General features: G+C 46.8%; 2 protein-coding genes across 4 annotated transcripts; one reads left to right on the top strand and one right to left on the bottom strand.

The window, feature by feature from the left end:
* The first annotated feature begins 435 nt into the window (after window positions 1–435).
* Window positions 436–7,891, top strand: zdhhc13 (zinc finger DHHC-type palmitoyltransferase 13). 2 transcript variants are annotated; one of them, XM_037453260.2, is made up of 17 exons: window positions 436–577; window positions 1,257–1,414; window positions 2,401–2,523; window positions 2,708–2,785; window positions 3,199–3,343; window positions 3,443–3,507; window positions 3,879–4,041; window positions 4,616–4,741; window positions 4,828–4,961; window positions 5,047–5,147; window positions 5,451–5,575; window positions 5,655–5,717; window positions 5,821–5,914; window positions 6,100–6,183; window positions 6,269–6,426; window positions 6,699–6,796; window positions 7,307–7,891. In XM_037453260.2, the coding sequence occupies exons 1-17, from the start codon at window positions 557–559 to the stop codon at window positions 7,443–7,445; spliced, it is 1,875 nt and encodes a 624-aa protein (XP_037309157.2). In that variant the 5' UTR covers window positions 436–556; the 3' UTR covers window positions 7,446–7,891. The 2 variants fall into 2 exon arrangements, with proteins under 2 accessions (XP_037309157.2, XP_037309166.2); XM_037453269.2 differs by lacking the exon at window positions 436–577 and adding an exon at window positions 643–780.
* Window positions 7,892–8,510: 619 nt separating this feature from the next.
* csrp3 (cysteine and glycine-rich protein 3 (cardiac LIM protein)) lies at window positions 8,511–11,610 on the bottom strand. 2 transcript variants are annotated; one of them, XM_037453283.2, is made up of 5 exons: window positions 10,761–11,610; window positions 10,331–10,499; window positions 9,851–9,983; window positions 9,000–9,093; window positions 8,511–8,763 (listed from the first exon to the last, which is right to left on the bottom strand). In XM_037453283.2, exons 1-5 carry the CDS (start codon window positions 10,870–10,872, stop codon window positions 8,699–8,701), a joined length of 573 nt encoding a protein of 190 aa, XP_037309180.2. In that variant the 5' UTR covers window positions 10,873–11,610; the 3' UTR covers window positions 8,511–8,698. The 2 variants fall into 2 exon arrangements, with proteins under 2 accessions (XP_037309180.2, XP_062417842.1); XM_062561858.1 differs by lacking the exon at window positions 8,511–8,763 and having other exon boundaries at window positions 8,854–9,093.
* Window positions 11,611–12,911: the final 1,301 nt, after the last annotated feature.

Below are 12,911 nucleotides of genomic sequence, written 5' to 3' on the forward strand. Positions count from 1 at the left end.
GACTCAAATCGTAACTTACTTAAGTAGACTGTTGGATTTCCAGGAAGAAGGTGAAGAGTTAAAAAAATGCATCAAGTGAATCAAAATGATCCGAATAAAGATTTCCTGTTTAACGCTCCTTGCCTTCAAAACACAATGCCTAGTGGTTTACCAATTCAAATTCAAGGTGTACTGTGTCAATTACACTATGGCTTAATTGAAAATAAAATAACCTCTTCGGGGTTGGAAGGCTAATTTCAAGTCAAAACATGACCGTAGCATGACGTGAATAATAGCAATAAAGTGTGTTCACAGATACAGATGTAAGGGGAACTGGAGTTGTATTATATCATATGTACACATGTATATTTAACGTGACCGTTCCACAGTTAAGTGATGGATTGTATTTACGGACAAAATAGCTTTTATATATAAATTACTCCTGCATTTTCAACCTTTCTAACTCTCTACCTTTCCCATCCACGAGACCTTTATTTTGAAAAACCAAAACAGCGGAAATGGTGCTCTGATTGTCGTCCGTCCGGCGACACGAACTTTCCCTTCGTTCCTTTACAAGATGGACTGGAATGAAGATGATGTAAGTGGCTCCGAGTTGATTTTTTTTTTTAGCTGATTCTAAGGCGTTACCTCGCCGACCCCGGTCATTTATTAAATAACGTTACCGGTATCCCCGCGGGACGTTAGCTTTGTCCAGCTAGCCCTCCGTTTTTAACCGTTTTAATGGAGCCCGTCGCTAAGTCGCCGTAAGGCGGAACAACCTGTCTCCACCGATACCGCCAGGTATTCTGTTAGCCTGCTGCTAACTACTCACCTGACGTCAAACGGTCAAATTCAGTTTATTTTTCTAGCACTTACACGTCCACGTAAAAAAAACAACAACAATAACAACGTCTGTTTTTTGTTTTTTTCTGGTAGACGTAATGGCTCGTTACCCCCACAAACGGGTCTTTGCGTGTCTTAAACTCTTTTCTTTCGCAGTTCAACTGCGGGGCTTTGTGGGTTTAAAAAAAAAAATCTTTTCAAAATGGACATTCGAGCTCTTGTATTTGGGAGGATCGTTAACGGGATGTGTTTTATATATTAACAGCCCGCCTTCCCATCTCACGGGCCCCCGCGAGACTTGGATTGTGTGATCGACCCGAATCCGGAAAAGCCGTGGTCTTTTATTCGAAACCGCTTCTGACCGACTCCGTGTGTTGTTGTTTTTGTTGTTGTTGTTGTTGTTGTTGTTTTTTAAATCCCTGGGTCACCTGCAGGACGGCTGTTACCACGGAAACCACGGCCATTCCCACAGCCACGGGCCGCGGGCGGCGAACCCCTTCCCCAAAGCCCAGGCGATGGACATCAGCCAGCAGCCCAAGAGACGCTCGCACACGGACGACAGCGGCAGCTGGGACATCGTGAAGGCAACGCAGTGAGTGCGATGCCCCACTGCTGGACACCACCGTCCCACGTTCATTTCACTTCCCTTTCAGAGAGTTTGCGGGTGTTGCAAAAAAAACCTTCCTCTTTCTAAAAGCCCCCCGTATTAAAAATTTTGGTAGTTTCTGTTCTTTGACAGCAACTATTCACTTCATCATATCTGTATATCTGGGCTATACATTGTTCTCACTGCAGTAAACACACAAAAATGTGGTTATTCTCAAGGGAGACAATATTAACACACTCTGGAGTGCAAGAGTAAGTACACAGTGTGAATATCAAACAGAATATTTGAATAATTTGAACTCTGGAATGCCCATTGTCTCCCAGGTCTCGGTGTTCAATTAGCAAACAGGGACAGTGAGTTTTTCTATTTTTATTTGTCACGTTTTAAAGCACATGAAAATTACACTGCAGTTAAAGTAAGCGACGCCTTCAGGGAGCTTTAACACAGATTGGCACTCAGCAGAACTGATAACCGAGGCGCAGCAGAACAAAGGTCACTCTTCTTTTGAGGGAAAAGGGAAAATGCAGAGCCACTCCTCTCTCTCTCTCTCTCTCTCTCTCTCGAGTATTCATCTGGCCACGGAAGCCGTGTGTACACATACGTGCTGCAGATTCATGTCGCGCTGTCCGACTGATTAAATGACAGGTAAATGTTTTGTTAACGGCCCTTGTGGACAGAAGCTCTATTGTTAAATAAGCACCACCTGCCAGTGGCGTTACTATCTCCATCTCCCTGCGAGTGAAAGAAACAGGTTTTTCAGCTGTTGGCAGGAAGAAAAGCGATGTGGTAATGTGTCGGCGTAACAGCTGGAATGTGACAATGTAGACGGAAAATAAAGCGTTGTCTCCGCCACCAATGTAGCATAAAAAAAAAATATTTTCCTCTAGTGGTCCTGTTTGTTTATGGGGGTCCGATAGATTTATCCGTATCAACTTGGGGCTGTTCCATAAAGTCTTTCCTGTGTGCCTCAGGTTCGGCATCCTTGAGCGCTGCAAGGAGCTGGTGGAAGCCGGATACGACGTCACGCTGCCGGACAAAGAGAACGTCACTCTGCTGCACTGGGCCGCCATCAACAACCGCTCTGAGCTGGTCAAGTAAGACCCTGCAGATAACGTTCAAACAGACATTGAATTATCATCAGCAAAGTAGTAGCAGCTTTCAGTTGATAAACGTACCGGAAACAAACTGGGGACGACTGAACTGAAACACGACGAGCTCCACCAAGGCACGCGGATATTTGTTTTGATATTAATTCTTTCTCCGTGTCTTTCCTGACAGGTATTATATTTCTAAAGGCTGCGCGATTGACCAGCTTGGAGGAGACCTGAACTCCACTCCTCTCCACTGGGCCATTAGGTGAATAAAAGACTTGCTTTTCTACCCTACATTTGATTGAATGCTGGTTCAATTATTCACATGTCATTTAGTGTCAAAATAGATGCTTCAACATGAGGTCAGAAGCTTTGAAAACATCACGGATGAGAAGACAAATAGATTTTGATCCTCTTGTAAACACCAGTAATGTAGGCTGATGGAGAGATCACAACTTTGCTTTAGTCACTCCACTCCCCCGGTTTGCATCCATTTCCTTTTAGCTTTAAATTCTTGTTTCAAACCTCGCCTGCGCTGCCTTTCTTTGCATATTCGCTTTTTAAACAAATTTAAGAGGAGACCTTTTGACAGAGTTTTGGGGAGAATGTGTTCCTCTGCCGCGTGTAGCTAAGGGGCGACGCGTTGCTTCAGTGCTGTTTGTTTGTCTCCACGATGAGGCAGGGCCACCTCCCCATGGTGATCCAGCTGTTGAGGTACGGCGCGGATCCCGCCGTCGCGGACGGCGAAGGTTACCGAGCTCTCCATCTCGCCATCCTCTTCCAGCACATGGCCATAGCAGCTTATCTAATGGCCAAAGGAGAGGTCTGAGTCCAGAGGAAACGCGCTTTAACACTGTCATTTGTTTTGAAAAAGATCTCTTATAAACCCGCTTTTCCCTTTGTGATAATCCCCTCATTCCAGGAAGTCGATGGACCTGACTGCAACGGACAGACGCCACTGATGTTAGCGGCCCAGAAAATTATTGGGTAATTGGCGATTTTCACTTTTTTCCAGATATACTTTAAAGCCCACTGGCTTCAAGTCAACACTTGAGTAGTGGCCCAGTAAGTGCAGATCAGTGATTCTCTGTTTTGCATTTGCAGTAATGCAGGTCTGAATTTAGAAGGATCCTGCACATGTTGCCCTCGTGTGAATATCACATCCTGACATATTAATCCAACGATGGAAAGAAAAAAAGAAAATGACAATGCAAAAGATGTTAATAATGTGTAAAATAGTTCCCTGTTGTGTTTGTCAAAACGTTAAAAACGTTCAAAAAAGACATTTCTCATTCAGTCGGTCGACCTCTGAAGACGATGCGGTAGACTAAACGGCACGTCTGGCTCTCCTGTTCTAGGCCTGAACCCACACATTTCTTAATCAAAAACAACGCTTCAGTGAGTGCCGTGGACAAAGCCAGCAGAAACACTCCGCTGCACTGTGCCGTGCTGGCAGGAAACGTAGACGCCGCCCACATCCTGCTGGAGGCCGGCGCCAGCGTGGACGCAGAAAACATCAACGTGAGTCTTCCAGGGTAGTTTTTAATCTGCTGCGCGTCAGAAACGCATTTCTCTCTTTGCTCGGTGACCAAAGAAGTCTGTGACCATCTGGCAGCCACACGGAGGCCATTTGGCACTTTGTTGCAAGTGCTTTTATTGGAATAACTAATAAATAACCTCAATAGTATTTTTTTATTTTTATTTTTTCACAAAATCCAAGATGGATATAGTTAAAGTCCCTCATTACTTATTGTGAATTCACTGAGATGTTTCAAAATGTTTCAAAAATATGTGCAGAGTGATTTATTTGGAGAGATTGCTACTTGCTACTTGTTGGTCTTCTTTGCTCCGGCTCATTTTGAAGGTTATCGTCCCAGTTTGAGTAAAATGGAGCATAAAGCTTTAACCTGTTTTAGGCCGGGGCTACCTTGTGATTGACAGGTCGCTACAGCTGCCGGAGCCTTATGCTGTATCACCGCGTCACCCACGCCAAGCCGCACCTTGTGTTCAGTCCACGCCGAAGTAGCACAATCGCACACCCTTTCCATCTGCAATGCGATGCTGCGTTTCTTCATCGTACGCTCTCCTTCCTCAGGGTCACACGCCCATCGACTTGGCCCGCCAGGTGCACAGCCCGCTGCTCATCCACATGCTCACCCACATCAAACAGGAGCGGATTCGCTCCAACTCGCGCTGCCTGCGGTTCGTCAACAGATACCGGGTAATACGCGACGCCAACGTCCGCACACGCACCTGCCTTCTCAGAAGATCCGATTAACCCCGAGCCGCTTGGCCGTGTCCCCGCAGTTCTTCCTGCAGTTTCTGCTCTGCACTGGCGTTTACGGAGGCGTGGGCGCCATAGTGGATTTGAACTCCGAGTCGTGGCTGCTCAAAGGCATCCTGCTGGCGTGCGTGATAGGTGTGGTCAACCTGCTCTCCAGGTGAGCTGCTCTCGCCACCGCCGTGAGTTTAAATGAAAACCGGACACATTTGTTTTCTCACGAGAAGAAGTTTGTGTCCGGACAGGAACTTCCCGAGCCCGGGCTTCCAGGCCCTCCTACCGGCGACGTCTCTCATGGCCTCGGTGTTCTGGATGCTCGTCACCTGGTTCTTCTGGTTCCTGCCAGATATCCTTTTTAAAATAGCCACACACCTGAAACATGCTTATCGGCGCTCGGGGGTCGTGGTGGGTCGGCGTTTTTTCTACCTCTGAAGCGCTGAGAGCTACTTCAAGGCCCCTGAGTAGTACAAAGGGCGACCTGCTTTCATTCTGGAGTGTAATTACAGTCACTAATCAAATTGATGGTGTATTATTAAGTTAAAGTGACCTTCAGCTTGTAAACTACAGAGCTGTTTTCCTTCCTGCTTTTATCCTTTTTTGATCACGCTGGTGAATTGGAGCGTTCCTTAACCCTTGACCCTCCCCCCACATGGGCACTGCACCGCAGTTCAGGTCCTGTTTGCTCTGAATGGCGCCGCGCTGCTCTACTATTACCTCCGCACCTGCAGGGCCGACCCCGGCTTCGTCAAGGCAACGGAAGGAGAGAAGAAATCGGTGGGCGGGAGCATTCAAAGTTTGACACGGGATGTCTCGGGAGCGATGAGCTGAGTTGCGGTTTGTGTTGTGTCCTCAGAATGTGGTGGTGTTGGCGGAAGCCGGCTGTCTGGACCCCAGAATATTCTGCACTTCTTGCATGGTGGGTCTCTGAGAAGCCAAAACGTTCCCTTTCTACCGCAGCACCGTTGCATTGACACAGACAGTGACGGCCTGTTTTGCTTTTTACATCTCCTTATGCACAGATAAAGAAACCAATGAGAACCAACCACTGCTTCCACTGTGACGCCTGCGTGGCGAAGCAGGACCACCACTCCGTCTGGACCAACGGCTGCATCGGTACGGCAGGCTGTAGCGAGCTAACCGGAACACGCGCGTCAGACAGGAGCCGAGTGAGCTTTAACAAAGCTGTATAAAAACACACATTTAGTACGATCCGGTACCGCGTTACAGGGTTAGGGTTACCTCTGACATGACATCATAGTTCAGGCTGAACACGGTCTTTGTAATGCATGTCTTCCCAGGCGCCAGGAACCACCACTACTTCCTCCTCTTCCTGCTCTCCCTCGTGCTGATGGGAGCCTGGATGTTCTACGGCTGCCTCACACGTGAGCGACTCGGGCGCGAACCCGCAGCTTCTGGCGCGTTGCCGCCGGAGACGCTTTAACCGTGCCGCGTGTTTCCCCTCCTCAGACTGGTCCGCTCGCTGCTCGCTGCGCTACGAGGAGCAGGGCGCGTGGGGCGTGGCCTCCGCCCTGGTCAGCTGCTCCCCCTGGCTGCTCGCGGTCTTCCTGATGGCCTTCTATCACACCTGCTGGTCCGGCTTGACGCTGGTTATGCAGCTCTACCAGGTGACTGAAGAGCTGGATGCGGCTCTTTTTAACGTAGCCCGTGAAATGCCTTTGTAGTTTCTGCCAAAGTGATCTTTTAACAATGAAATCCATGATAATTATGTATGAGTTTATATAGTATTTTTGGGTCAACCGATCTGTGATCGCTCTCTCTCTCTCACTCACTCACTCACTCACTCACTCACTCACTCACTCACTCACTCACTCACTCACTCACTCACTCACACACACACACGTGAACTGACTGCTGTTGGTCCTTTGTTTCGGAGCAGATTGCCTTCCTGGGACTGACTACGGTGGAGCGGACGAACCTGATGCTCAACCAGAGGAAGCACCGACAGTCCGTCTCTCTCAGGCAGAATCCATACAAGTGAGTTGGTGTTGAGGTCATTACTTTTCAATATCTTCATCTTCAACCGCTTATCCGGGGGTCGGGTCGCAGGGGCAACAGCTCCAGCAGAGGACCCCAAACTTCCCTTTCCCACATCTACCATCTACTCTCTAGTCCTGGGGTCTTCTCCAGGGCCCCACCCGGTAAAGCTAGTGCAATACCCCCCCCCTGCAACGAACAGGGTTGAAAAGGAGTGGAAAGATTCCACGCAGGACTCCATCCAGGGTCTCCAAAACCCAGCTTCTTTTGACCAAAGAAATCGAGTAGCTATCATATGATTTTGGCAATCATTAATTTTGTTGATCAGAAGATCCGTTCCTTTTGAAGTTATTAAGCAATAATTATAGCATAAAAAGTGACAATAAACAATTAATTCCTGCTCTTTTGGCTCCTGGCCAACCATATATCCAATATCTCTCGGCACGTTAACGGAAGTGCGTTCGCCACTTGACTTTGACCTCTGACCTCTGCTGTCTCCTGTCCCTGCAGTTTGGGCGTAGTGAGGAACCTGGTGTCCTTCTTCCACCTGCGCTGTTGTGGCCTCTTCAAGCCGGCCGTCATCAACTGGACGCAGCAGTTTCCGCCCGGCCGCGACCTGCACGCGTTTGTACACACCGACATGGTGTGACCTCTGCCCAGGGTCAAAGGTCAGACTCTCGCAGTGGCTCTGGACCAAAAGAACAAAGTATTTATTTATTTTTCTAGCTGTTTTTGCTCCTTGTGAAGAGAGACCACGCTACTCTGCATCGGGGGGGGGGGGAACAAACAAAGCATTGTGTATCGTTCCATTCAGTTGCTCTGTACAGAATGCTGCCTTATTACCTGACCAATGGAAGGAAAATCACAAAGGTTTTCCTTTGGCTGAGGTTACCAAACCTCTAATGGCCGAAATTGTAATTCACGTTTTGAGATGAACACATCAAGCCTTTTTTCATTGTTTGTCCTGGGGGGGGGGGGTCTTTGTACTTTAAAATGTAAAAGTTGGTTTTATGACTTTTGTAAGAGTTGCATGTTTTTAATAATGAATGACCACTGTAGGACTTCAATAAAGTGATGTTGGGCCTGTTCTTTTTATCTGACTCACGGGCCTCTTCAAACTCTGTGAATGAAGATCTGTTGTTGTGGTGAGGCTCCTCGTAAATGTCCAGGTTCTTTGATTTGGGAGATTGATGCAAACATGTACAAAATCACAATTTTATATCATGCTCAGATGTTTCTTGAAAATAAACATACTTTTTTTTTTTTTAAAGGAGTTATTGGCAAGTTAAGTTTTAGTCTGCTGAAGCCAAGATGACCACCTTATTGACGAGGAGAAGGAGCGGACCTTCAATGACGCAGTAATGGCTGCGTGGATGGAGGGAGCATGTTCTCATCTCATTACGGAATCGTTTGAGACCACAGATTTCTAGTAAAAAAAAACGTCCAAACCGGATCGACGCCTCTCACAATGGTCCATAAGCGCGTCCTGTTCTTTAATCACTTGTTGCCTTGATTACTCTATTTGTTGCACAACAGTATTTATGAATGCAAAAAAGATTCTCTTTCTTGAACATGATGAGGCGCTGCTAATTGCCTTCTCACAGCAGGAGGAAAGAAATGGATGCTTATATTTATAAGCAGGGTTTGGAAAGTTCTCACCAAAACAATCATTTCTAATACAAACAAGACGAATATTTAAATGATCTTTGGATGCAAGTTTATTAGCTTTATTATGGAAAACAATATAATTTTTCATGAATGAACTGCATTCAAGATACATTTTAAGGTACCAACGTAGTACCTTTGTTTTTGCACTTTTGCACATCTGGCCTCTTTCATTTATTACAAACACCACCCGGTATTAAGGTGAAAGTTTAAAAGCTGCCATGTGACTTCCTGTTGTTACTCCAACATGGCTGCGTTCCCCAGTCCAAATCCTTTTGGCCCGAAGTTTTTGGCGTAGCAAACTGCAAAAAAAACAAAACTGGCTGAGGTGAAAATGAACTGCAATTTTATTTTGAAATTTGATCCATTTGATCCATCATCCAAGTTCATGATCAAAATGTGGTTTCAGAGTACTGTCAAAAAAGGAAAATCCAAAAGCACTTGAGCCTCTATACTGTGTGTGTGTGTGTGTGTGTGTGTGTGTGTGTGTGTGTGTGTGTGTGTGTGTGTGTGTGTGTGTGTGTGTGTGTGTGTGTACCTTTACAGTACAGCTCTCCATCCTTGTCTGTCACTGTGGTCGACTCCAGGCTTTTACCACACAGGGCGCAGCGGAAGCAGGTTTTATGCCACGGCTATAAGCGATTATTAAGATATATTAACAATTCAATAAACAAAGAAGCTTTAGTCTCCTGTGTGTGCATCTGGTCTTTGGGTATAAATATGTTTTATGATTCTAAATCCACTCTGATGTCCATATCAAATTAAATAAACTTATAGTGAGATGCTCTCAGGTTGTGTAGTGAGATGCTCTCAGGTTGTATAGTGAGATGCTCTCAGGTTGTGTAGTGAGATGCTCTCAGGTTGTATAGTGAGATGCTCTCAGGTTGTATAGTGAGATGCTCTCAGGTTGTGTAGTGAGATGCTCTCAGGTTGTGTAGTGAGATGCTCTCAGGTTGTATAGTGAGATGCTCTCAGGTTGTGTAGTGAGATGCTCTCAGGCTGTATAGTGAGATGCTCTCAGGTTGTGTAGTGAGATGCTCTCAGGTTGTGTAGTGAGATGCTCTCAGGTTGTATAGTGAGATGCTCTCAGGTTGTGTAGTGAGATGCTCTCAGGCTGTATAGTGAGATGCTCTCAGGTTGTGTAGTGAGATGCTCTCAGGTTGTGTAGTGAGATGCTCTCAGGTTGTGTAGTGAGATGCTCTCAGGTTGTGTAGTGAGATGCTCTCACGCACACTAGTGAGATGGCATGAGTGTCTCAGTAGTAGTAGGCCCTTCATAATATGAGGCCTTTCTCTCCTCCTGTCTGTTTGACACTTTGTCCTCAGAGCTCCTCCAAGCGTTCAGTGCGTTGTGGTTTTTTGGGGGGGGTTTAGGCCCCGTGTTCCTTACCTTGCCCGCTCCCATCACCTTCTCCGCTGCGTAGACGGCTTTGGAGCAGCGGGGGCAGCGGTCCGAACACCCAAACTTCAGAGAGGATTTATTTTCGTATTTGGAGTTTGAGGAAGCTGGTTGTGGTTTGGAGCTAGAAAAACAAAGCGGGTGGACATCAAATGTTTGATAACCAGAAAAGAGAGAGAGAAGAGGAAGAGCAGAGTGGAATTCTTTCTGAAAGGACAGTAAAACATCGGAGCCCTATTTACACCTTGTTGTGTGTGGGTTTTTTTTATTGTTAATGTGTAGTTATACATTTCTGTGTTTGGAAATCAACTATCAGACTGTAGAAAGCAGAATTGATGTGTCTGGATGCAACAGCTGCAGGTGGACATGTACCAATACGGCTCTAAGGTACGTTGTTCTTATGTGTGATTCACTCGCAATGAAGCCTTTCAACCACAGCCCAGCGGGGGGGGGGGGGGGGGGGGCACGTACTCGTGATCCTGCAGGCCCTCGGGGCGAGGCGGGTCAGAGCTCAGGGCTCCGGCTCCTTGCCCGTAGCCGTAGCCCTTTGGCCCGTACTTCTTTCCGTAGCAGGACTTGCAGTGAATCTCAGACTCGTGCGCCGCCACCGTGGTGCTGTCCAGCGCTTTCCTGCAGCTCACTGAAGGGAGGAAGCAGCAAGCATTTCACACACTTTAACCAACTGCTGGGGGGGGTAAATGAAGCTCCCATTCAGCTGGTTTCATCAGTCAACAGTGGCGTTAACGCACAGTTGTCTTGTGATTCCATTTTGGTGGAAGAGAGGAGAGCGTTTCACTGAACTGCCGGAACACGTCGTTACGGGGGAAAGAAGGAGGGGATTTTTTTGGAGAGAAAACGAAAGGAGGAGGGAGGGAGAAGGGAGTGAGGGAGGTGGGCTCACTGCAGAGGAAGCAGGTCTTGTGGAAGCTCCTCCCGTTACACTGGATCTCCTCCGCGTGGTACACCGTCTTCTCGCAGGCCGCACAGCGGGCGCCTCCCCCCCAGTTCGGCATCTTCCACAAACAACCAAATTAATCCAGAGAAAAGTCAGCAGCTGACATATTTTGATATTTTTTGTTTGTTTTTTTAAACTGTTTTTGACCTAATTTTTTTTTTTTTAATTCATTTTTTGAAGTTTTCAAACTAACATTTTTTTTTTCACCATATTTTTTTCCCATGATGTTTTTTCAACACGTGAAGCCTTCTTTAAAAATCTTTTTTTTCAATCTAACATTTTTAACTTCTTTGAGAGATTATTTGCCAGAACCAGGCTGTCATGTTAAGTAATGGAATGTGGTTCGACAAAATGAAGCTTCTCTGCTGATGGTCACCGAAATGCATCAAACCAGAGTCTGATAATGACCCCAGACGTGCTGCTGGCAGCTTTGATCCTATTTTGTAATCTCATATATTGTTATCATCACTAGTTATTCTAGTACTGGGAATAGGAATGAAGAAATCTGCTGCTGTTGGTAGTCGTCTCACTAGGTTTGAATGCCGCTGTGGGGCCTGTTGTCTGGCATTCCGGTCCTGGCTTCTATCAGAGGCCGCTCATCCCCTCGCGGGCCTGCCACGAGGCGTTCTAAGAGCCCATCCGTTACCGAGACCTCGGACGGGACAAACAATACCACCGGGAAATGTCTGATTCGTCCTCGAGACACATCGGACGTCTCACGCCGAACTGACCCCGCGACATTGAGGCTCGAGTAGAAAAAAGACCCCCAAAAAAGTCAGGTAAAGTAATGTAATTGAACCTCTTAGACTAAGTAATCATAAACCAACCACATTACCTGTGCTGTGATCAACTTTTCAGCAACAAACAGAAACGAGTCCTTACCTTGAATCCGAGCCTGTGTGCTCCGGTCCCGATCTCGGTTGCCTTTAATACCGACCATCCCCCCCCCCCCCCCGCCGGCCAGCGGCGACGCCTCTATGAAAACATCCTCCTAAAAATAACCTGTGACCGAGCAGAGCCCTCTGACCCTTCATCGCGGGCCGAGAGGGGGCCCGAAATCAGCCCCAGACACATGGCATCTCTGAACAACACACTGAGCGACAGCTGAGCCGCCCCTCGGTCAAGGATGAAGGCCGTAAATGATGAATGAATGAACCCACCGCTGAATGTGAGCCGCAGTGACTCAATGATGCTCATAAGGTCAAATGGTAAATAGAGGCCTGTGGGGGGCTGGGGCTGGGGGGATTTTACTCTGAACACTCTAACATCATGTTGTGGTGAAGAAGACCAGACAGAAGTTGACAACGCTTACTGCATTAATAAACAACTTAGAATACAATCTGACTTCCTTTTTGCAACCAGAGGAGGCGCCCCCTGCTGGTCAGTAGAGGGAAGGCGGGACGGGGTCGCCTCGTTCTGATGACTGACTCCTATCCGAGAGGTCGACAGGGGATTCTGTTCATTCTAACTAATGCTTTTATACAGAGGGTCCACAGAAAAAAAGTTTGAGAAACATTTATCTCTAAGGTGGTCCATTTTAAGATCATGTAGCATATATTATAAATTTGATGGCTAATTCCAGACCTGTCAATCACCACTAACATCTCCGATTACTTCAGTGATTCAAATAGAAGGAATGATCTCTGGGTCTTTGTTGTAATTATAAGGGGAAAAAATGGGAACTTTGTGGAAGATATTTGTTACGAAGAGGAGAGTTCAAGGCTTCAAGGGAAATGTTTTACCATCCAACCAGCTGCAGAGACACAGAGAGACAATAACATCGATGTGACACCACACGCAATCACGCAGCCAGACTCAAATGATCTTTTATCGGTCCTGTCTGAACATTGTGAGCCTCAGCTGTCATTTCTTTGCCATATTCTCTCAGGTTTTTTGACTTCTGGTTAAGGAGACGTTTCACCTCTTTACATTGATCGACAGGCAGTGGTACGACTCCGTGAATAACTCTAAGATGGAGGTAAAGACTGACACATTAACCCTCTGAAGTCCACGGGCGGTCAATCAATGTGTCTGTTCCTAAGGAGACACCATAATATGTTATGACACGATATGTTCAAAACAGCGAAAAGGTGTAAT

This window comes from Pungitius pungitius, chromosome 4 (genome assembly GCF_949316345.1).
Source record: "Pungitius pungitius chromosome 4, fPunPun2.1, whole genome shotgun sequence".
Lineage (NCBI taxonomy): Eukaryota > Metazoa > Chordata > Actinopteri > Perciformes > Gasterosteidae > Pungitius > Pungitius pungitius.